This window comes from Nicotiana tabacum, chromosome 9, assembly GCF_000715075.1.
Source record: "Nicotiana tabacum cultivar K326 chromosome 9, ASM71507v2, whole genome shotgun sequence".
In the NCBI taxonomy this organism is placed as follows: domain Eukaryota; kingdom Viridiplantae; phylum Streptophyta; class Magnoliopsida; order Solanales; family Solanaceae; genus Nicotiana; species Nicotiana tabacum.
This window is the reverse complement of record NC_134088.1, coordinates 109,150,760-109,177,023: the sequence shown is the minus strand read 5'-3', so window position 1 is coordinate 109,177,023 and position 26,264 is coordinate 109,150,760. Positions and strand designations below refer to the sequence as shown.

At 35.5% G+C, this 26,264-nt stretch overlaps 2 protein-coding genes across 2 annotated transcripts; both read right to left on the bottom strand.

Moving 5' to 3' along the window:
• Nucleotides 1–12,572: 12,572 nt before the first annotated feature.
• LOC107760532 (serine/threonine-protein kinase GRIK1) lies at nt 12,573–19,845 on the bottom strand. Its single transcript, XM_016578594.2, has 13 exons — nt 19,593–19,845; nt 19,088–19,320; nt 18,425–18,828; nt 17,810–17,884; nt 17,678–17,722; nt 16,770–16,844; nt 16,352–16,439; nt 16,064–16,188; nt 15,166–15,261; nt 13,453–13,519; nt 13,255–13,370; nt 13,084–13,162; nt 12,573–12,981 (listed from the first exon to the last, which is right to left on the bottom strand). Exons 3-13 carry the CDS (start codon nt 18,746–18,748, stop codon nt 12,830–12,832), a joined length of 1,242 nt encoding a protein of 413 aa, XP_016434080.1. The 5' UTR covers nt 18,749–18,828; nt 19,088–19,320; nt 19,593–19,845; the 3' UTR covers nt 12,573–12,829.
• Nucleotides 19,846–24,426: 4,581 nt separating this feature from the next.
• LOC142164083 (uncharacterized) lies at nt 24,427–25,167 on the bottom strand. Its single transcript, XM_075221255.1, has 2 exons — nt 25,092–25,167; nt 24,427–24,701 (listed from the first exon to the last, which is right to left on the bottom strand). Exons 1-2 carry the CDS (start codon nt 25,165–25,167, stop codon nt 24,427–24,429), a joined length of 351 nt encoding a protein of 116 aa, XP_075077356.1.
• Nucleotides 25,168–26,264: the final 1,097 nt, after the last annotated feature.

Here is a 26,264-nt window from a genome sequence, read left to right as displayed (position 1 = left end):
TAACTACTAGGGGATATTTGAAATAAAGATTCAAAATAAAGATGTAAACAAGTAGATAACAATATAGACAAGTAGGCAAATCTATCACTAATGCAATTAATTTGACAATGCTAGGGGAAATACTAACTTAAGATTCAAGAACAAAATAGGCAGGCAAGAAGATACAATTACACAAAAATATCAAACTATTAAAATATCAAGACAAGAGAGGAACAATAGAACTTGGATTGCAGCCCTTGAAGTTAACGGAAATCTGACCGTGATGGATTGCCGGTGTCTGAGAGAAAGTGTGACACCCCGAAACTTTTTGAAGAGTTTTAAGACCATTATGTAGATTGACGGGTGCTAATTATATTAATTCAGGTATGAACAAGACTGATAATTTGAATGATATCAATTTATAATGATAATATATGTATGAGGTGCATTAATAATGGTTTATGGTCTAAGAAGAGCCCTAAGGCTAAGTCAAGTTGAAAGTTATATGATAGGATAAAGTTTCAAGTGAATTCGCACAAGACATAACTTCAAACGAGCATAACTCTCAAGATATGAGGAGTTATATGATGTATAACATACCAAAATAAAGGTCTATGTGTCTAGCTTCTAATACTTTAAACCGTTCCTCACTTAGATATTCCTACAATAGGTTGTGGCCATTTTACTAAAGGGTGACAGAACAACTACGTGAGTCTTGCGTAGCCTACGCACCATAGCAGCGTAGCCTACACACCATTGCATAGGCAAATCCAAAAACTTCCAATTGAAGGGGAATGTAAGTCCACCCTGCGTATACTTTGTGTGTAGCCTACGCATGAGGCTACGCAACTTCAAAGGTCATTTTAAGGAGCTGAAAACGTGGGTTTAGAGAGAGAATGAGTTAGTTCTTCATCTTGGAATGGATTTATAAAGAGAAGGAGGAGCTCTTCTACCATGGATACACTTCAAGGTAAGTTATTTTGGTACAAGGATGATTATATAACATCATTTAGTGATAACACTAACAGTATTATGGATCAAATCCATAGGAAATGAGTTGAATCTTCAACCAAGAGGTAATCCCTTCACTTGAGCTTCACATATATGTCATATTGGAGTATGTGTAGCATGTTTATGAATTTTATTTGAAGTTGTAATGGGATATTGTATGAACCCTAAGGGAGGGTCTTGAAAATGATATGTTGGGCAAAGAAGAAGATGAATAGTGATGAATTCATATAAATGGAATTGTTTTGAATTTCTAATGATTCCAATAGACTTAAAAACTTAATTGATGAATGAATTGAATAGGGAATCACCATTTGGACAAGATACAATACTAGTTCTTGAAATGGGTGTTCTTGAACATAGGGTTTTGTTGGAAAATACAATGAATAGTGACTTAATGATGTTGGCTAATTAACATAGTATTATTAATGACTCTAAATGAGTATTAAATGATAATAATGGAATTGAATAGGCTAATGGATTAGCCTATTGGATAATTTAGGATAGTTGAAAGCTTGTTGCAGAATTATTTTGATGTAGTTAGGATATCTAATGGTAGGTATTGAATTGTGGGTGATATTTGAACATTTTAATCAATTGGAGTATTGTAGTATTTTTGGAGCTTGAAGGTTGAGGTAAGTAACTCTTCTAATTTTTGGAGTTGAGGGTATGAATCCTGAGTATACGTATTATGTGAATTATTTGGAGATGACGCACATGCTAGGTGACAGGCGTGTGGGCGTGCACTATATAAATTATAACGTAATTGGTTTCGTAAAATTTTGTAGTCAAATAATCTTGACATTTTCTATGTAGTTTTATGTGTTGAAGAAATTGAGTTGAGAATCATATTAAAAATCATGTTGAGGTTATGTGCCAGTATTATTGGGACCCACATAGGTCATATTGCTGTGAATTATTTGTTTTAAATTGAAAATTAATACTCAGTCATATTCATGTCATTACATATCATATCTCAGTCCTTGTTGTTATTTATTGATACACTATATCATCATTTTGGGTTATTTTCATGACATTGTGAGCCCATGAGAGAGAGACTGGAGAGATTGATGACTGAGTGAGGCTGAGGGCCTGATTGTGAGGATAATTATGGGATCGGGTTGTACGACGCAGCAGGCCATATTGGCTTTATATACTTTATTATTATGGGATCGGGTTGCACGCTGCAGCAGGCCAGATTGGCTTATTATAGCACGTGAGTTGTTCGTGCAGATACAGATATTGATACTATAGCATGTGAGTTTTCCGTGCATCACGTGAGTTGTCTGTGCAGATTATAGCGCTTGGGCTAAAGGAGCCCCTCTGGAATCTGTACACCCTCCCAGTGAGCGCATGTGCCTACTGAGTGCCGAGTGCGAGTGTTGAGCGATTGGGAGGATTGAGTGACTGTGAGGATTGAGTGGACCGTGAGGACTGAGTGACTGTGAGGACTAAGTGATGGGGAGTGCTGAGTGAATTGATACTATGAGAGTATGCATATGAGTTCATCTCTGAGATACATTGCATTGTCATGCACACATGACATACAGGCATAGAGATATATTTTTTCTCATGCTGTATGATATTATATCATTCATGATTTCTCACACATGTTGGCAGATGGGCATAGTGATGCATTTGTTATACACTGGTTATCTGGAAAGAAAAATGAAACATCTTATTTATTATTGAAAGGATTTTGGGCAAATTATTGTTTTCAAACTTATTCATATTTTTGGCAACTCCGGTAAACGATTTGGGTTTTCATTGATGTACTTGAAAGGCAGAACTATTTTCAGAAATCATGTTTTTGCTGAGCATTTGATTGTTGAGTTACTTCTGGTATTACTTGTATAAGTTGGGACATGGCCTTGGTACAAGCTCATCACTACTTTCAACCTAAGGTTTGGTTTGTTACTTATTGAGTACATGGGGTCGATTGTACTCATACTACACTTCTGCACCTTGCGTGCAGATATTGGATACTGATATTGTTGTGATCGACGGGAGCTGGATTTGAAGATGTACCTGTGTTCCGGTCGTAGCTGCCTCTTGTTCATGGTAGCCTTAGATTTATAAAAATATGTTTATGTAAATTTCAAACATATGATGTATTTATTTCATACCAGCTTTGTAAATTCTAATCTTAGAAGCTCATGATTTGTACTACCAGTTCTTGGGGAATGTATAAGATTAAGATTTTTCTTTACTTAAATTGCTTTAATAATTGTTATTGGAATTGAATAGTTGATAATTGGCTTACCTAACTTGTTGTGTTAGGTGCCATCACGACTAGTTGGATTTTGGGTCTTGACAAGTTGGTATCAAAGCTCTAGGTTTATAGGTTCTACAGGTCATGAGAAAGTGTCTAGTAGAGTCTTGCGGATCGGTATGATGACGTTCATACTTATCTTCGAGAGGCTACAGGGCATTTTAGGATAAACTTCCCATCTTTCTCTCCTTATCGTACGGAATTGATTCAGCTTGAAATATAACTCTTTGAATTCCTTTCACGCCTTCGTGTGCGCATGTGAGCGCTTAGTATCAGCTGTGCATCGCCGGCTTATGGTTCTATGAACGAGGTTCAAAATGAGTATTCTGTGTTTTGGTGATGGGCCAGTCTGGAGGACTTGAGGCCAGGGTTAAACCGCAGTTTAAGCTCGGTAACTTTAGTTGTAACTTGTACTTTTGGACTCATATGTCCGATAATATCCCTACGAGTGGAATTTGTGCCTCGATGAGCGGTGAAATGACTTTGTGATGAGTATGATGTGACAGTAGAATGTGTCGAGAAGTGTTTTCTTGAAATGTAAAAAGGGTTATTTGGTGCTTGATTTTCGTTTTGATGTGATGTACAGTCTCGAGTATGAATATTTTAAAGGATCTTTCAAGTTGTTAAATTTTGGGACAAATTAAATTCGCATGTCTTGTTAATGAGTTTGGACTCAGAAAGATTAAGTGATTGCATAGTAATTGTAACTGCGAAAGGGTATAACAAGATGCCAATTTGAGGCTAAGCAGGTGTGTTATCCCCTGCAGAGTAATCTACGTAGATGTGTTCCTTATAATCTTGAGTGGAGAGTTCTTTTTCTGCCAGCAGGGCATAGGTGTTGAGATTTGAATTTGAATCTGATTGAGAAAGTTGACTTGAGTGTCAAGAGAATGAATGCGAGCTTAGTGGATGATTGAGGTATTTTTATTGTTAGTGTTGCATGAGCTTGAGAAGAATTTTCGTTGAACTGACTGCGGTATTATGATAGTAATAGAGTATGGGTATTGTGAGTTATAGAGTGTTTTAATCTATGGCTTTGAGCCAAGTGGGGGAGCATGCTATTGACAATTAAATTTTATGGTTATATGTTAAATTTTAGTTTTGGTTTGAGACATACTTGTGGATTAGTTATGACTTGCAGAGGTTGACATCGAGAATGACTCGAGTACTGAAATTCCTAAATACGGGTTATATTACTCTTTATGAGTATATGAAAATTATGGAATGAGTGATTTGTTATTTGAAAGGATGTAGTGCACACGGATTATGAATATTGCATATGTAGTTTAAAACTCAAGAGCTTGCAAGCTATAATGGTACATGTGTGAAGTTGATGAGTTACAAGTGATCCAAGGCTACGTAGTGATGCCACACGAATCCTAGCATGTTATCTACTGCAACGAGATTAAAGACACCTCGAGATATGAAGGTGATTGAGTACCCATGAGTAGAATCCATTGAATAATGGGAAAACAAGAAGGTAATATTAATTGAATAAGGCACGATGACGTGAAGGTGTGATAGTAACTATAGTCACAAAAATTTATGTTATGATGAGGACATGAAGATAGATTGCACGTTCTTACATCTAGCATTATGAAAATAGTGTATGTTATGGAAAGTTATATGAAAGTTATACGGGTATGGCCTGAGGAGATTGTATTTACTAGAAATGTAATTGAGCATGGACTGAAGGGCAAGATGCTAGAAAAAGATTTCTTAAAGTAAAATCGGCACAAAAAGGGATATGCTAAATTTATTATTGTTGTAAAGACATGAAAGGATGATACTTTGCAACATGAGTTGCGGCTAAAAGTGCCATGATACTTGGGTATGAGAAGGGGCAAAGAAATCCTTGATGAGCATAACCATTTTTCTTCTATTGTCAGGATAGTAGGTACTACTAAGTGTAATTGCAAAAAAATAGAAGTCAAGGCTTCAAGAAAGTTTGAAATGGTGAATTATGATTTCGAGTTGGGGAAATAAATAACTTGTAGTAGTATATGGGCGTGTGTATAATCAGATGGAACGGAGTGCGAATTTATTAAAATCTTCGAGTATCATGTTCGAGCTTTAGATTTGGGTTTTTGTGCCTAAGTGGGGGAGCATCAGAGTAAGTTAAAGTCACCTTAAGGGTGATGGTTGGAAAAATAAAATGGAGAAATTTTTTATTCATAAAAGAAAGATTAAGGACACATCTTTGATAAGATTCCTGATGAAATGAGTAAAATTATCATACAATACTGGTATAGGGATCACATGCTTATCACGAGCAATAGTTACAATGTTCAATATTGGGGTTATTAAAAGATGTTATCTAATAGTCAAATATTTAATGGGCTATTTGAGTAGATTCTTATAACTTTGGAGCATGTGTCATTTGAATTATATTTAAGCAAGGACAAAAACAAGGAAGTACTTTGGTCATATGTTGGACTTAGTAGAACAAATGAAGGTTATAAATGAGGATAAAGTATATGAACACTTGGCATGAAATGAGGCAAGAAAAGGTTATATTATGCGTATTCCCAAATACAAAATACTTTTACAAACCAAAATAATGTGCTCCAGTAAGAAGCACGGGGTCAGAAAAGAAAAAGGGACTAAATGGTGCAAGTATTATCCTAATAGCATTGTCACTTGGGAGTTGAAAGCCTATAATCTATGGTAATAATCCTATGGTAGGCATAATAACAAATACAATATGAACCTATGGAAGAGAAATATCACAAAGGACATGGTGGTATCTGTGAGTTGGTTAATGTTAAGAAAATAGAAATATGTACACTGATGCTCGAGAATGAATGGAAATTTGTGCCATGAAAGGGAAGGAAGTGGATTGAACATTTCTCATATAGAGGAATTGTTAGCAACCGTATCAAACAATTAGAGATCTAAAGGAAACTCAAAAGTTACAACTGTAAGTGGAGGCATAAATCACCCACGTGATGGATGGACCTAAGCAAGACAAATATCTTGTTGGTATTTAGATAGGATAAAAGAAGTATTATGGAAGGAGTTGGCAACTAGAGAATCAAGGGTCCTATGAGGACAAACTATGCTTAGAAGTAATTTTATATTAATGAGAAAGTCTTCGAATGGAAGAAATAGAATTTTAATGTATGCAAGAAATGCTCTTTCACGTGCGACTTAGTGTATACATAATAGAAAGAGAATACAGATATGCATGATAGTAATATGTGTTGCAATGTAGAGTAACCAGTGTTGGAATGAGCGAGGTATAGATGTGCAACTGTTTAAAATAATAAAGAATTATTTGATGCAATTTTGGTATATGCGTAGCCATGTGAGACTTAGATATTTAGTTGTTATACGTTGATGACGTATATGTGGCCGTGCGGGTCCTAAATAGTCTGTTGTTGTACATTGAGCATATATGTGCGGTCGTATGGGGCCTAGACATCATATTATGTAAAGATATATGGTTGTTGAATTATATTGAAATTGGTGCCCGTGTGGGGGCTTGTTCTGAACAGGTTGAATTATTTGGATGGTCACAATTACAGGGGATACTCTGTCGAAAATATTAAGAATTTAGAGAGTTAGCCAAATCTTGGTGCCTTAAGGAAGTCAAAATTTTAGAAGAATATCAAAGACCCATATGAAGTCAGGAATGATTAAGAATGATGGTTAAGGTGAAAGGAGGATAATTATGTTCCTAATAATGACTTGAAAAACATTCGAGAATGAATATTCTTAAGTGGGGGAAAATGTAACACTCCGAAAAATTTTGAAGAGTTTTAAGACCATTAAGAAGATTGGCGGGTGCTAATTATATTAATTCGGGTATGAACAAGACTAATAATTTGAATAATATCAATTGATCATGATAATATATGTATGAGGTGTATTAAGAATGGTTTATGGTCTAAGAAGAGCCCTAAGGCTAGGTCAAGTTGAAAATTATATGATGGGATAAAGTTTCAAGTGAATTCGCACAAGACTTAACTTAAAATGAGTATAACTCTCAAGATATGAGGATTTATATAGTGTATAACCTATAAAAAGAAAGGTCTATGTGTCTAGTTTCTAATTCTCTAAACCTTTTGTCAATTGGATATTCCTACAAGAAGTTACGATCGTTTTACTAAAGGGTGATAGAACAGCTACGCGAGTCTTGCGTAGCCTACACACCATAGCAGTGTAGCCTACGCACCATAGCTGCGTAGCCTACGCACCATTGCGTAGGCAAATCCATAAACTTCCAATTGAAGGGGAATAGAAGTCCACCCTGCATAGCCTTTGTTCGTAGCCTACGCAGGAGGTTACACAGCTTCAAGGGTCATTTTAAGGAGCTGAAAACGTGGGTTTAGATAGAGAATGAGTTAGTTCTTCATCTTGGAATGGATTTCTAAAGAGAAGGAGGAGCTCTTCCACCATGGATACACTTCACGGTAAGTTATTTTGGTACAAGGATGATTATATAATATCATTTAGTGATAACACTAACAGTATTATGGATCAAATTCATAGGAAATAGGTTGAATCTTCAAGAACACCAAAAAGAGAAAAAATTAGATTCTTCCACCAAGAGGTAATCCCTTCAATTGAGCTTCACATATATGTCATATTGGAGTATGGGTAGCATGTTTATGAGTTTTATTTGAAGTTGTAATGGGATATTGTATGAACCCTAAGGAAGGGTCTTGAAAATGATATTTTAGGCAAAAAAGAAGATGAATAGTGATGAATTGATATAAAAGGAATTGTTTTGAATTTCTAATAATTCCAATAGACTTGATAACTTAATTGATGAATGAATTGAATAGGGAATCACCATTTGGACAAGATACAATACTAGTTCTTGAAATGGGTGTTCATGAACATAGGGTTTTGTTGGAGAATACAATGAATAGTGACTTAATGATGTTGGATAATTAATATAGTATTATTAATGATTCCAAATGAGTATTAAATGATAAGAATGGAATTGAATAGGCTAATGAATGAGACTATTGGATAATTTGGGATGGTTGAAGGCTTGATGCTGAATTATGAAGCCTAAATGGATATTTATGAATCTTTTCGTATTTATTTTGATGTAGTTGGGATATCTAATGGTAGGTATTGAATTGTGGGTGATATTTGGAAATTTTAATCAATTGGAGCATTGTAGTATTTTCGGAGCTTGAAGGTTGATGTAAGTAACTCTTCTAATCTTGGAGCTGAGGGTATGAATCCTGAATATACGTATTATGTGAATTATTTGGAGGTGACGCACATGCTAGGTGACTGGCGTGTGGGCGTGCACTATAGAAATTGTGACGTAATTGGTTCCGTAAAATTTTGTAGTCAAATAATCTTGGCATTTTCTATGTAGTTTTATGTGTTGAAGAAATTGAGCTGAGAATCATATTAAAAATCATGTTGAGGCTATGTGCAAGTATTATTGGGACCCACAGAGGTCATATTGCTGTGAATTATTTGTTTTAAATTGAAAATTCATACCCAGTCATATTCATGTCATTACATATCATATCTCAGTCTCTGTTATTATTTATTGATACATCATATCATCATTTTCGGACTATTTTCATGACATTGTGAGCCCATGAGAGAGACTGGAGAGATTGATGACTGAGTGAGATCGAGGGCTTGATTGTGAAGATAATTATGGGTTCGGGTTGCACGTCGCAGCAGGCCCTATTGGCTTTATATACTTTATTAATATGAGATCGGGCTACACGCCGCAACACACCAGATTGGCTTATTATAGCACGTGAGTTGTCCGTGCAGATACAGATATTGATACTATAGCACGTGAGTTGTCCGTGCAGCACTTGAGTTATCCATGTAGATTATAGCGCTTGGGCTGAAGGAGCCCCTCCGGAGTCTGTATACACCCCCAGTGAACGCAGGTACCTACTGAGTGCGAGTGCCAAGCGATTGGGATGATTGAGTGACTGTGAGGACTGAGTGATGGGGAGGACTGAGTGAATTGATACTCTGAGAGTATGCATATGAGTTCATCTCTGAGATGCATTGTATTGACATGCACACATGACATACAAGCATAGAGATGTATTTTTTCTCATGTTATACGATATTACATCATTCATGATTTCTCACACATGTTGGCAGATGGGCATAGTGATGCATTTGTTTTACACTGGTTATCTGGAAAGAAAAATAAAATATCTTATTTGTTATTGAAAGGATTTTGGAAAAATTATTGTTTTCAAACTTATTCATATTTTTGGCAACTCCGGTAAACGATTTGGGTTTTCATTGATGTATTTAAAAGGTAGAACTATTTTCAGAAATCATGTTTTTGGTGAGCATTTGATTGTTGAGTTACTTATGATATTACATGTTTAAGTTGTTATGAACTATTGTTGGTTATTGAAGTTGGGACCCGACCTTGGTACAAGCTCGTACTACTTTCAACGTAAGGTTAGGTTTGTTACTTATTGAGTACACTGGGTTGGTTGTACTCATACTACACTTCTGCACCTTGCGTGCAGATATTGGATATTGATGTTGTTGTGATCGACGGGAGCTGGATTTGAAGATGTACCTGTGTTCCGGTCGTAGATGCCTCTTGTTCATGGTAGCCTTAGATTTATAAAAATCTGTTTATGTACATTTCAAACAAATGATGTATTTATTTCATACCAACTTTGTAAATTCTAATCTTAGAAGCTCATGATTTGTACTACCAGTTCTTGGGGAATGTATAAGATTGGGATTTTTCTTTACTTAAATTGCTTTAATAATTGTTATTGGAATTGAATAGTTGATAATGGCTTACCTAGCGGGTTGAGTTATGTGCCATCACGACTAGTTGTATTTTAGGTCGTGACAGAAATGTAAGTTGGAAGAAACTAGAGAAGACTAGGATTGAGGAAAGAATCAACAACTGGAATTTCAGACCTATTGCCGTTTAATTATTTGTTCAATGTTGAAAGTTTCAGTAGGCTTTTTTTTTTTTTTTTTGTCACGCAAATGCTCTCTAAATTGGCTGGGTCTAATTGTCTATACGAAAAAAGAGAACATTCGGCGGAGTAGTCACCGGAAAAGCGAGAAATCCGTGCTCTGAATTGTTTGGAGAATTTTGAACTGGCGAATCTCCAAGTTCTTCTAGTACACCACAAATTCCAAATTCCAAATTCAAATCTTAGAAATAAAAATCAAATCAAATCTCTCTTTCAACTCCTTCGAACAAGCAGTCAATGTTTTGAACAGTGAGATTTTTCGAAAGGGATCTGTCAAAGAATTAAAGAAATGGCGGCGAAGTAGTCACCGGAAAAGTGAGAAATCTGAAATGCTGAACGCTCAAACTACAAAAGATTCGTATTGGACATTATGTAGTGGTAATGTATTGCCAATACGAAGGTTTCTTATGAAATTGATTTTATTAAACCTTTAATGAGAATTTAATTGACAAAGTTTTATTAATTTAAAATCTTAAATATTAAAAATTAGCATAGAAGGTATTATTGTCCAAAAAATAGATTATTGTAGTAATGTCAGTTCCCTATGAGTTCTTCCGTTTCATATTTTAGGGTTATTTTGATATATTAATATTGTATTTAAAATTTTATAATAATATAGGCTCTCATTTTTTCTAAATGAATTTGGACAATATAATACATTCTCAAATTAAATTAGTAATATGGCATTATAATACTTTTTCAAATTAAATGAGTAATAGAAATTTTTAAGAAGTATATCCTACAAGTATTAGGAGAAAAGGGATTCAGATGTTTAGAGTAAGCTGGTATGAATTAGACATCCCGAAAGTAATTATACTAATAGGATTCCTAAAGGTAATCATGTAGGATTCCTAATGTGTAGTATTATATCCTAAAACTAATAGGATTATAAGGCTAATATCTAGAATTTCGGTTATGTCCTTTTATTATGAGTTATTATGCTTAATATTATAAGGTCATTTTTGTAAACCGATATTGTATTCATGTTTTTATAATAATATAGATATAGATTATTTAAAGTTTGAACTTAACATTCTTGAATGGTCCAATAAATTTTATAGCTCAAAAAGGTAGTAAGTCAAATAAAGTTCAAATCAATACTAATGCTAATAAAGGAAATTCAATTCAATACTAGGAATGACAATAGTGTTGGATATCTATTTTTTAGTTTTGCATTGATTTATAATGAAAATGTATAACCTAGTTTATCTTTGTTTTATGCTTAGTTGTACTTATTTTAGCACGACCTATATAGTATTTTTAGATTATGTTAATTTTTATTATAGTGTATTAATTAGTAATATTTTTTTTTGTGCGATTTTATTATCTATGTTAGTGAATATTTTAGTACAATGTTATGACCCATCTCATATTATTATTTTATTTTCTTGAAAAATACATTATATAGTTGTATTCTACTAGGGCTAAAATAAATATTTGGAGCATAAGTTACATATTTTGTGCTATTAAGACTTTACCGGTTAAAAATCCAAAAACCCGAAAAAAAACGAAAAACCCAAAAAAATCGAGATTGAGAAACCCGGCTTTATTAGTTTGGTTTAGTTTATAAATTTCAAACCCCGACACCATTGGTTTGTTTTGATAATCAAAAAATCTGAACCAACCCGACCTATGTACACCCCTAGGATCATGGACGGATGCATGTGGAACTAAACGGTGTCACGCGATACCGCTTCGTCGATTTTTTTATGAAATATATATAGTAATACTGTACGGGTAAAATAACATAAAGAAAATAACACCACTTGATATATATTATTTCTTGGCACACTGAAGAGCCGGTTTGGACATAAGAAATTTTTTCTTTTTTTCCAAAAAAAAATTCACTTTTTTCGAAATCAACGTTTGTTCATAAAATTTTCAATTTTCACTTGAAGATGCATTTTAGAAATTTTCGAAAATTTGAAAAATTCCAAAAGATTGTTTTTCAAAATTTTCACTCAAATCACTCACAAATTTCCATGTCCAAACACAACTCTAAATTTCAAATACCATTTTCACTTGAAAAACTTTTCCCCCCTATTTTGGAATTTTACAATTCTTATGTCCAAACGCCCACTAAGCCAACCAAACGGGAAAATAGAACCTCCATACCAAACACACCCTAAAGGCTAAATGTGGTCGCAAAACGCGTCTGCATATAGCATACAAAATGCAAGAACCAAATATGCTGACTTTAAACAATACAATCTCACAAGGAGATCGCTTTTAACGCTCTCTGCTAAGCATGAAAACTCATCTACTTGATCAATCAAGACTTGGAAAAATGGTAAACTTTACTCCAGTAAGGTAAAATGGAAGGACAAAAAGATAAACAAATCACGACAACATTACGACCAACAAAAACAAAAACAAATTATATTGTGAGGTCCCCTCGGCCATTACAACTCTTCCAGTATTCTGGGAGTACGACATAAATCTAACAAATTTTACTCAACTTCTTATTTTCTACCATCCTTTATGTAACATGTATTCTGTTGCATCTGCACGTGCAAATTATCCGAAAGAAACAGCCTATCTACCATCCTACAAGAACTTAGAACTAAAAAGTAAGAACGGGAAATAATAATCATAAAACATTTTCCAGTTGGCATCAAGTAGGAGTATTATTCAAACTCGCATCACATGTATCTTTATGTGACGTTTTGTGCTGGCACCAACACGAATGCTGAGGGATCGGACCTTCATCTCCTATGACCCACTCATGCTGAGCAACACTTTCGAGAGTCATTCTTTGTGTTGGATCTGTACAAAGGCACTTCTTGTTAAGAAAAGCAGGGGTAGTTAAGGAGCTATAATCACAATAAAATGGCAGTATGAAGATGTCAAGCGGGACGAAAGACAAACCTTTACAGAGGAGTCCCTCGAGTAAATTCTTCAGAAGAGGATTCATATCATCAGGGAGAGAAATGGGGTTATTTACTATCTGGGAAAACGAAAGAAAGGCAGTTAGAAAAGTGGGGAAAAACAAAGTTCTGAATCAACTAGCGTCCAATGAATATACGAGGAGACCCGCACCTTGTCATATGTATCCTGGAGAGTGTCTCCTAGAAATGGGTATTTTCCGAAGATCATGCAATAGAGGGTAACACCAACTGCCCATGTGTCAGCAGCTTTTCCATGATATCTGCCTCCTATTAATACCGCAAAAAACCACTTTGGTAAGTTTAATGATATTTTAAATGTCATCATGCATCGAGGACCAGAAACACTGACCTACACAGCATTCAGGAGCAGTAAAAACAGGAGTGCCAGGAGACCGACGAAGCTTATCATTATCATCCTACAAACAGGAATAGTTTCAACTAATGTTACGGGAAAAGAAGAGGAAACAATAAACATAAAACAAAAACTTAAACTCACGCCGTCACCCCAAACCCATCGAGCTCCAAAATTTTTGAACCAGAGGACGCAAATAAACAGCATCTAGAGTTCCCCCTCATAAGGACATTCAAATAGAAAAAGGAATTTATGACAACTAGGTGCAAGTAAATAAAGACTACCAAGCTCCATGAAAGGTGAAAGTGAGAAATACAACTTTTTCTAAGAATAGACTGCAGGTAATAGATCTCTTTAAGTGGTGAAAAATACTTAGTTTATCCCAATTGATTGCTAACTTGGTGTTGGGCAAGTTTAGATAAAAACTGAAACTTGCTACAGATCTTGTGTAGATTGATCACTTCTAATTTACGGTTCGACGAAGTAAAATGAGCGAGGATTGTAAGTCCCTATTCAATTGCTGAATCCATTAGGTGAAAATTTGTAATCATTATCGTTTTTGGAGAATTTTCTTCTTCAGCACTTTCTTCAAACCAGTAAAGAGACTATTGGAGCAAGAAGTCCATAGAATTTGAACACTTGGTTTGTCAATGCATGACAATTGACCTCATTGAAATCCATGGAATCCAAACAACCATGCCTTGCTTTCGACACTAATGCATACCCGTTGGTGTTCCTATTTCCCCTCCTTTTTACTACGTAAACTTCTTCCATATTTTCTCATCAACTATTGGAGAAAAAAGTCCATAGAATTTGAACACTTGGTTCATCAATGCATGACAATTGACCTCATTGAAATCCATGGAATCCAAACAACCATGCCTTGCTTTCGACACTAATGCATACCCGTCGGTGTTCCTATTTCCCCTCCTTTTTACTACATAAACTTCTTCCATATTTTCTCATCAAATATTCTTTCATGTTATAAAACAGATTGTCCCACATTCTCACCACAGTGGATACAACAACAACAACAACAACAACAAAAAACCGAGTGTAATCCCACAAGTGGGGTCTGGGGAGGGTAGTGTGTACGCAGACCTTACCTCTACCTTGTGTGAAGGTAGAGAGGTTGTTTCGATAGACCATCTGCTCGAAAAAAGCATGGACACAACTATTAAGTTTTGTTCTAAACGAAATGACAGGTAATATGAAACGAAACAGTGGATCCTAGAGGAAAATTAAGGTGAACCTAAATTTTGACCCTTTTTTTGTTTAGTAATTTGACAAAACCATTATTCCGGTCTATACCCAAAGATGACCCTTTTGAAAGCAACCAAAGGAAGGGAGCTAATCTAATGAAAGGTAAAATCAAGAAAATACAGTTGGTTACATCTCTCCTTTGCATGTTCCAAACGAAATTTTTTAGTTTCTACCCAGATATCCTCATTCTACTAGAGAAGTCTGCAGAATATTTCAGTAAGTGCTTTTGGAACAGAATGTGATCTGAATATGAAATTGAGAAGATGAGACACTTCAGTAATTTATTCTTGGACTTCATTCAAGTATACAACCAAACACATCTATTTCTACTCTTGGTAATTCTCAATCCATCTATATGTTCGAATCAAACAACTAGAACTTTAATCATTTTACAAGTGATAAGGGCAGGAAATTCTAAAGAAAACCATTGTTGAGAAGAGGTCATACCTCAAAAGCTTGGCTGACACTGAAATCACCAATCTTCACCCTGCCAGAGGCAGTAACTAAAAGATTATCTGGCTTAATATCCCCGTGTATAATATTCTGTTCAAGAGAAAAAAAGAACATAGGTAAAATACTCTACAAGGACCAGGAAAATAAAAGTACGGTGTCTGATAGGCATTAAAATTACTACTGATGCATGAAATCTTATGTCGAGCTGAGGCACCTAGTCAAAGTTTCAAGTCCTTGTTTACTTGATAAAGTAAGTAACCCACATCCCACTGGGATTTACATTGCTAGTAAAAGTGTGACCTTTCTGCTTTATGATAAAAGCGCAGCAAAGCACAAAGGTCTAATGGGGTTTTAAGCTCAAAGCACAATTACATCATTGGCTTTAGTAAAGAAGGCGCAATGAAGAAAAAAACAATAAAATATATATGCGATGCAAGAAAATAAATACAAAAAAATTTAATGGAAAAAAACACAGTTAAGTAGATACAATAAGTAAAAACATGTATATTAAGTTCAAAACCCATCATTAATTTTAATAAAGTATAATGTAGAAGGCCACTTGCACATAATATAAAACCCGAGAGGTTCATGACCAGATAACCTAAAACCATCAGTAGTTGGTATTTCATAGTTCTACTACATTAGAATAGGTGCACTGGCCCCTACATAATTAACTGCATAATCATCCCACACTCCAGAATCAAAATATGTTTATTTGTAGTACACCACTGAAATGTAGTTCAAATGACAACCCAGGATAACAAATTAACTTAATAGAGTAACAGGGAGTGAGGTTTTTACAGCAAAAGCATACAAGTTATGCCGAAGCTAACACCATATGCATGAATATATATTTATTTATCAGAAGCAGATCCGAACCGCTGGGTCTTACATGAGAATGTAGATACATCAAGCCAGACACTATATCACGCAAGTACTTCCGTGCTTTATTTTCTCCAAGATCACTTGGGGGACCAGAACCCTCACAAACCCATTTTCCTTCCACGTATTCGAGAACTGTTTAATAAAGGGAAAAGAATGTTAGTTAATGGTATTCTCTCTTCTTGGTTATTCTCTCTTCCCATAAACAATGATACAAGTGAAAAAACTGGACGGCTCCAGAAAAGAATTGTCTAAATAAGGTAAAATGAATAGGGAAGAGGGATCTTCAAGGGAGTACCCATGTAGAAGTGATCTGTTTCTGGGTCGTTAATCACCTCAATAAGATTAACTATATTGGGATGCCTCAGCATTTTCATGATCATAACCTGCAATAGATGGGAATTAACATGGAAGTCAATAATCAACAAATTGTCAGTTCATCAAGTCAAATATTAAAGCTGGATATAACTAACAGTTCATATCAAACTTCCTTTATTCTGGAGAAAAATAAAAGTAATCAGACATGATCGACAAATAAAAACACTTGCCCAACCAAATTTACCATTTTTGAGGAATTTCATTGAGAAGTCACATTGAGAATCTCCAACATAGATAAATAAACAATTCAGCAGACAAATAGCTAATGCTGCAGGATAAAGTTGTTGATAACCAAATAAAGGAGGAGTAGAAGTCAAGGGAAGAGATAAAGCACATACCTCACGAAGAACATCATTCATAGCAGTTTCTGAAGGTGCCACCCGCAACTTTAATAAGTGAGACTTGTGAAAGGCCTGCACTCAATAACCACATACACCATCACTATTTGACAACCCACCCAACTCCTGTAATCAATAATTAACAACACTACTTATTCTTTCAGAACTAAATCTTCTGCGACAATGTTCACTTTCCTATCTTTTTCCACCTGTTTCTCCACAACGCCATCACTATTTGACAACCCACCCAACTCCTGTAATCAATTATTAACAACACTAATTATTCTTTCAGAACTAAATCTTCTGCGACAATGTTCACTTTCCTATCTTTTTCCACCCGTTTCTCCACAACCCTAAAAACTACTGTAGCTTTGTCCTAGCAAAGAATAATTTGATTACCTAATTATCCCTTACATTTATCTACGAAAGAATCGAAATGTGCAGTTAGGTTGGTAATGTATTTAGAAGTATAAGTCCAAAATCTTCATCACATACCTTAGCTGCCATTATAAAGACTAGCAAAAGCACATGGAACCCATTGAGAATATTAAAATGTAAAACTTCCTATCACTAAGTAAAAAAACAATTTTAACTTCTTTTTTATAACAAAGAAATCTCAAAGGGCCCGTGGCACACGGTTCGAAACTCGGTAGATAATGGCCGCCCCTCCAACCTTCTCCACTTGAATACTAGACATTTGTCTACGAGGTTCGACCACATTATGCGCGCCTAACCCCCCCCCCACACACATTGAGCTCTTACCACTAGACCAAAGCCGTGGGGACAACAATTTTAGCTTTCTAATATGGGAATACAACTAGTATACAGTTTACCTGAGTAAGCACATATCATGACCAAGAGAACATTAATGCAACTTCCTTGATATTAACTAGAGGAAGAAATTTTACCTTAATGGCATAATATTTTCCATCATTACAACTTCTATAAAGTACCTGTGTCATCAAAAGTTGATCATATGTCAGCCTCGATTCCTTCAAATGATAAAAAGAAAGAGCAAACATCAATATATTTCTGCTCACCACTTTCCCATAGCTACCAGAACCAATTTTGTGTTCACGGACATATTCATTAATCAACTTGTTCCCATCTTCATCCTGAATCAAAAAAGACAATGGTGGCAAAAAGCAGTCAAGCTACCCTCCTTTTTTTTTTTTTTGATAAATCCAACATATTACACCACAAATTTCATATCCACAACGATTACATTGCAAGTAAAACAGGTAATGTGCCAAAAAAGCAGCATAGAAGGCACCATGTGAAGGCAATTGAACTTGAGTTGGCTTATTGTATATACAAACCTTAGAACACAGTTAATCTGTAAAAAATAGGGGAGAAAAGGTAATCAATAGCTACAGCTAGATCCCGAGCTCCTACTTCCAGGCGGAAACACAAAAGGTAAACCTCTGCCCAACTTCTTTGCTTTTCTTTTTTTGATAAAAAGAAAGACAGGGTAACCTAGCACAACAGGGACGAGGAGGAGAGGAAAAGGGAAAGACAACCAAACAATCTGAAGGTGAAGTATCACGTGGCCATATACTGACATAAGTAGTGAACATTAATTAAAACAAATATGTCTAAGTGCCATCAGCATTCGAGTATACTTTCTTTGCACTAAATAACATTACTGCTATTACCTCTGTGCGAACAAGTTTGTCGGTTTCCTTGACAGGGACCTCCCTGCAAATTAACCCATTTTGAGCTCTGTCCATGAGAATCTCTTCAGAACGTTTAACCGGGCTATGACACACTTCATCATCCTCAGTGCCAGTATCAGTTACATTGCCACTATCAAAGCCATCATCTTCCTCTTCAACCTCTTCTTCTAACAATGGCGCCCGTGACCATCCGTTTCCATATCCCCTATTAGACCTACCTATTTTTTCCGCTTTTCTTGCAAAAGAGAATCCAAAACACCCACAGCATCCCATTTCCGCCACATCATCAACGGAACGCATCATCACAAAAGTGCAAAACAACAGAATGTGTCCCAATGGAGTACACTATTCACACAGCACAATAGACAATTTGATTCAAGAACCTGAAAATTTAGCATACACCTCTTATTACCATCAATCAACTAAACAACAAATGAAACATTAAACCCAACATCCACATATTCATTAGTTCAACAAAGCCAATAATCGGATATATGCACATATAGTTTGATAACAGTGGTGTCAAAGTCAGCTTGCACGCACCTCTACCATTCCACCGGGTATCTGCTACCTCCTAGTACAAGGTAACTCTATCCACCAAAGCTTAAAACATAAAAATTGAAAAGGAAAGTAGATGATAACCTTAAAAAGGAGGAAAATGCTACTCGGGCATCCGGCCCGAATCAACTTTGTTATTCAATGGGATGCCACTCAGAAAAATGAAAGAAGCAGTTGGTCAAATTGATTCCTAAGCGATTGAACCAGCACATTATGAGACCTCCAATTACAATTATAAGAAACAGACAAAGAGAATCAATGCAGGCTAGAATCTTCCATTTGTCACCAATGAAGAAGCCTCATCACAAGAAACCTTTCTGCCACAATTGAAAGAATCAAAAAAGAAAAACCAAATATGAGTATTAACCACATAAAGGAATAACAAATTGAGCAAAGTTAACTCGAGATACCATAAAACCTAGAAGAAAATTTTGAATTTTGGATAGAAAAACTTAGCAAGCCCATTAAAAGTTTAATCTTTTTCCTAACATTTTCTTCAAAATTAAAGAAAATGATTCAAAACCAGTAAAAATACAATCTTTTCTCCAGAATCCTCCTTGAAATTGAAAATTTTTAAGAAAACCATTACCTAAAATCTGGAAAAGATCTATTCTTGCACAAATTTTGGGGGTTCAAATTTCTAAAAGTATTGAGATTCAAATTAGGGAGTGAAAATTGAGAAATACTGAGGAATTGGTTTTGTTGTTGATTTTGTTTGCGTTGAAAATGGGAATGAAGAGCAAAAGGACCAAACTTGGGAATTGGTGAGACGTGGGGTAGAAAAGTGGAAGAAAGAGGGGGGCCGGGAGTGGCAGGGGTCCGTACAGGCTGTTGATGTGGTCAGGGTTGACTGTACAGATGTACTTTATGCCTCCGCCCTAGTACATTAGTGACTGTTTGGGTATTTTCTTAGATTGGAAAATGAAAAAATATACTACTGAAATTTATATAAATATACTAGGTTGATGATTTAAACATTAAGGACCTGTTTGTCCATTATTAAATATTTTTTCAAAAATATGTTTATCCATGAAATTTTGTAACTTTTTAGAAATTTTTTGAAAATGAGTTTTTCAAAAATCAAATTTTTTCTCCACTTACAAAACTGCAAAAGAAAATTCAAGTCAAATACATGTTCAAACATAATTTTAAATTCCAAATATTATTTTTAACTTAACTCCAAATACTATTTTTTTTCAAAAATTATAATTTTATATCCAAAAGCCTACTAAATCAAAACTAGGTATGATTCGTACGGACAATTAATATTTACATTTGTTGAATTTTGCGAAAATATACAAAAAAATGTGATTTTTGAAAAATTTAATTTTTGGAGTTAAGTTGAGAAAATGTATTTGAAATTTATGTATTGGACTTGAAATAATATTGCAGTTTTATGAGGAGAAATGAAATTTTATATGAAAAGGTGGATTGAAAACTCATATTCAAAAAAAAAAAAATCAAACATTCGATCAATGTATAACCAAACAAGTTTTGAAAACAATATTCAATAAAAAAAGAAAAATTGTATGAACAACCGAGTAATATATCTCATTTTATCTGGCACTATTTTTTTTTTTGTTGAAAAAAAAAATTTATTTCAACCAGTTTTTTAATGTATAACACGTGTTCTTTTTGACTCAAGTAGCATGTCCCAAAAAGAACTAAAACAAAAGAAGCAATGCAACCAAGTTGTTGCCTAATATTTTACAGAAGTGAGTAATTGTCCTGGAGTGTAGTTATGTCATTTTCATAGCTTGTTGTTTTTTGACCTGTTATGTGTACTTGAATCACAATTTCCTTAGCTCTATCCAAGGCTTCCCTTTTCTGGTTCTGGAATCGTCTGTTGTTCCTCTCTGACCAGATATGATATACCACAACTGCAAATATAATTTCTAGGATTGTATTCTTTGGGTTTTTGTTGTTGACTTTGCTTGACAATCTGGCTAACTCAGAGCCCTATGTAGTGATGGTTCTATGGTATTTCAGCCATACAAGCATTCTCTGAAACATGCATGTAGAGTACTTGCATTCAAAGAATAGATGGGCATGAGTTTCTTCTGTATCCACGTCGCACAGTACACATAATTTAGGTACCTGAATACCCCATCTTGCAAGTCTGTCAACAGAGGCTAGACATGAGCAGCCATCCATAGTATAAACTGATGTTTAGGTACTATTCCACTCAACATGATCAGTGATTTTCATGGTACCGAAAAACATGACAGGGAAGAGATGTAGGCCTTTTTAATGTTGAATCTTCCATTGGAAATGAATGAGTCCAGTATTGTTAGATTAGAAGCCCACCAATCTCTAGCAGAGAAATTTTTCTCACTAACCAACTGGCCCGTTTTGGTATTACCATAGCATTAATATCTATGTTCTTTATGTACTAACTATGGATCTATAGAATCCATAGCTTGTCTTTCTTTGTTGTAATAGCCCAGAGCAGTTTGGAGTGCTGCCTTATTCCATAGTGCATAGTTAATGATTTTGAGGCCTCCACCAACTCAAGGTTTACAAGGAGTTTCCTAAGCAACAGGAGCCCTATTAGTATTGCCATGTAATCCAGTCCATAGGAATTTTCTACAAATACCATTGACTAGCTTGATGACCTTCTTTTGTATTAGAAGTAATTGTGCCCAATAGGTCTGCATCTCAAAAATAACACTCTTAATGAGTTGCAATCTTCCAGCATAGAAGAGGAATTTTGAGGTCCAGCTTCTTATCCTACCCACTATCTTGTCGACTAGTGGCATGCACCGGTGGATTGTTAGCTTATCTGGGGACAAAGGTACTCCTAGGTACTTAATGTTAAGTGTAATTTAGCTAGCATTTTTTCCTTGAAGTCCAGTGGCACCCCTGCTATGTATAAGGAGCTTTTCTTTATATTTGCCTTGAGGCTACATACAATAGAAAAGTGTTCAAAGGCTCCCATCATTAGTTTCATAGACACCTCATCTGCCCTACAACATATCAGAAGATCATCAGCAAAATAGATATGCATTATTTTCAGTCGTGCACACTTGGGTGAAAATTGAAATTAGGATTCTGTGTGAGTGTCTTTAAAGATCTGTTCAAGTATTCTATTGCCATCATAAACAAGTAATGAGATATTGGATCTCCTTATCTTAATGCTTTCTTTTCTTCAAATCTATTAGTCAGGACACCATTTACCAACAGTGTGTAACTAACAGTTGTTACACATTCCATTATCAAGGTCACCATTTTAAAAGGAATGCCAAATTCCAGCAGTGGCATGCTTAAGAAGCTCTATTCCACTGAGTCATATGCTTTCTTGATGTCAATCTTAACCATACACCTGAGAGACACTGCTTTTTGGGTATATCCTTTGATCAAATTATGTGCCATAATAATATTGTCAATGATGTTTCTGCCCTTAATGAAAGAAGATCGAGAAGGTCCTACCAATAATCCAAAAACTAGTTTGAGTCTAACTATTAATATCTTAGCAATGATCTTATATAATGTTGAGCGGGAAGCAATGAGCCTAAATTCCTTTACATAGGTTGGATTTTGAACCTTGAGAATCAAAGTGACTGTAGTATAGTTGTTCCCTTTCAGGAGTTTACCAGTTTCAAAGAATTGCCATTTATAGGAAAGACCTCATTACCAATATCTGGCCAGAATTGTTTTGAACAATTTAGCAGGGTAACCATCTATGCTTGGTGCTTTATCACTAGTAAAGGATTGAACAACTTGGAAGATTTTCCTCGGGTGTTACAGGCATTAGAAGTTGTTGTTGCTGCGTGAGTGTCAGGCAGGGACCATTTCTAACAATGCTAATATCAATGCCAGGAAGTTCATGTGTTGCTTTTCCCAGTAGGTGCTGAAAGAAGTGGGTGAATTCATGTTGTATCTTCTTGGGGTCTGACACTTTGACTTGTTGCTCAGTATAGATACAAGCTACTTTGTTTCTTGCTTGTCTGGCTCTCATGTAAGTATGAAAGTACTTGGAGTTGCAGTCTCCTATTTTAATCCAAGTGGTCCTGTATTTCTGTCTCAGAATTTGTTCCCGGACTGCATCCTATTTTTCTATAAGACCTAAAGTATTTCTTTCCTCCTCAATCAGTTGGACATTAAAGTGGTCATCATTAGGCTTGTCTTGCACCTCCTTTAGTGATTCTCTTAGTTGGTATAGTTTTTTCTTAATTGAGGAATGCTCTTGGTGTAAGCCTCTAGAATGCAGCTCCAATAGCTTCAATTTCCTCCAGATTGAGTACATAGTATACCCTTGAACATGTTGTCTCCAAGCAGGTACTATAGTTTTGTATTCTTGGAGGTGCATCACCATGGACAGTAACATAAATGGTCTTATCACTTTCAGCCTAGTCACCTCTATGTTTAATAGTATTGGTGAATGGTCTGAGCAACCTGGTAACATATAAACAGCCTCAATACCATTGTCGTCTTGAAATCATTCTGCATTCCCGAAAGCTCAGTCAATATAGTTGTAGATTCTAATATATGCATCCCTCTTATTACTCCAAGAAAACCTGCAACCTCTCTTTGTTATTTTTCCCTCACCAATTTCATAAATACAATATTGAAAATCAGCTATTTCTGCTTGGTGGACTGGTGCACCATTCAATCTATCCTCCACATGTAGCACAGTATTGAAGTCACCTATGATAAGCCAAGGACCAGTAGTCTGCACACTCCTCAGTCTGCCCCAAAGTGAAACTATGTCGTAAATAGTGTGAAGCCCATATACAAAGGTTATGTAACTAGAGAAGGATGAATTTCTATCTATGACAAAATAGTGCACTATTTGGTCAGAATTTTCCAACATTGTCACTTTTGCATTTGCGACTTTCCATCCTACCCATATTCTACCATTTGGTGCATATGCATAGTTAGCACTGAATTTTCAGTAAACACCAACCTTTCTCTATATTTTTTTTGTATTATGTTGTTTAACTTTAGTCTCAAGATAAGCTACCATATCAATCTTATTTAATAACAAAAATATTTTCAACTCTCTTTGCTTGAAGGACTTGTTCAGTACTCTTATATTTCAAGTAGTAATAATCATGGTAGATTTTGTGGTATATGACTAATACTTTTAACTACATTTTAAGCTCGATCTCTACTAGGAGAAGGCAGTTGGTGCCTGTTGTGTTAATGGCCTCTCTTGAATTGTCAATGGGGCAAATTGATTCCTCCTAGCTAACTCCTCATAGTTGATGCTACTATGGTTCTTCTTGCCAGTAGGTCCTTGAAAAACAACAATTTGTTTGCCTCGATTTTCCACTTGTATATCTTCTGGCTCCTGTTATGTAACTTTCTCTTAAAGTATATCAGTAGTTATAGTTTTTTCTACATCAACATGCTTTGGTTTCCATTCCCATTTTGTCTTCTTTTTCATTTTCCTTTTATTCTGCTTCTTAACATCATCCTTCTTATTCACAAGCATCAGTATTATGCCCAAACTGATCGCAGTCCATACAGAATTTTGGCTTCCATTCAAAGTCTGCTTTCTGTTCCCATATACTCCCATCTGCTTTCTCAATAGACAACTCATCTGGGAAAGGTTGCGTGATATCCATCTCAATCAATACTCTGGCATAGGATATTCTCTCACATCGGACTGTAAGTTTATCAGTGCATATTGGTTTGCCTAGTAGACTGGCAATTCTTCCTAGTTTTTTCTCAATCCAACACTGAATAGGCAACCCTAGAAAATTAACCCATACATGAATAATACACAATGATTCGTTTTGAATATAGAGGTCAGGATCCTATTCCTTCAGGACTATAGGCATATTGTTGGAAGTATAGGGTCGATTTTGTATGATTTTAGTTTTGTCCTCAATTGAATCAAAACGGAATATGAAATAACCATCATTGTGGAGAAATACCTTCGGGGTAGTCGCTGAATTCCAAACTCCATAGACAGACTTTAGCATTTCCTTAAACAGAGGATTGCCCCTATTACATAACCTATTAGGGATGTCTTCCATCATTTGCCCTCTTCCATTAATGTTGGATTCAATTTGGCCACTTTCACTCCGTCTTTAGTCACAGGAGGATAGAAGCTCAGTTTGTATGCCTTGTGTTCTGTTACCCTTAACCACATCTACCATGGTCTGCTTTGTACTCTGAGACCCAGCTGAATAGGTTAATTTCCTCGTCGCCGTCATCTATCATGATTAAATTGATAGTTCTTCGTCTTTTTCCATTGAGGCTTTCATGACTATAGGGGCACTCCCCATACTAGAAAACTAATGTAACAGATGCACTCGGGCCAATTTATGGGGAATACCAGTATCGGGCGTCACCATACAATTTTTATTTCTAAAGTAGTAGGCGATTTTTGTAGGGAAGGGAATGTGGTTTTGATAGCTTCACGAACAAGGATAAAGCTTTAGAAGCACCAAGAACGCCATTCACAAGGTCTCAAGCTAAGGAGGAGCAAGACAAGGTTGTTGGGCTTCAATGGGAGATCAAGAAGGCGCTAATGGTGGAAGAAGAGCTCAAGAATTATGGAGAGGGTTTTAGCTAAGTGCTACACTCATTTTATGGTCAAAGTCCAAGTTCAAGAGGAGGTATATTGGGGTCCAAGCACCAGTCAAGGAGGGCCTAAATTAGGTGCCTAAATCAACTCACAAAGGAGCTAACTTGGCGCCCAAGTCAGCTCAAGGGGGACGGCCAAGACATAGGAGAAGGAGTCAAAGTTCCTTATTTTGTTTCCTAGTTTGTTAGGACATATTTGATGCTTTCCTAGGTAGTTAAGGTTTTATTTTTTCTTTTCCTAAGATTATTGGAATTACTTTCCAAGATTGACTTGGTTTTTATTTCTTAGAGTTTTACCTTTTCCTATGGTAGTTCGACTTGTTGTCCAAAGTAGTTTAGGACTTTATTTCCTTATTTTTAGGTAGAATTTTGTGACCCCTCTCTATATAAAGGGGTATCTTCTTTGCTTTTAGATTTAGACTATTATCAATAAAAATTATGAGATTTTTCTTGCACTCTTGTGTGTGACTACTCTTGGATTTATTCTTCAACCTTCAAGACTCAATTTAAGGTGGTAAGATTAAACCCTATTCAAAATCTTAGATCACTTCTAGGTATTCAAGAAAGGTGATAAATTTAGGCATATTGTTGTTCTTGTTATTTTAAAGGGTCGGGTTTCACAATCTATCTCTTATTTTTAATTCTCTATCAAAGGCGATTAGTTCTTCATTAGATAATTGTTGTTGTTAGGATTCAACTTCAAGAATAGACTTCTTGAATTCAA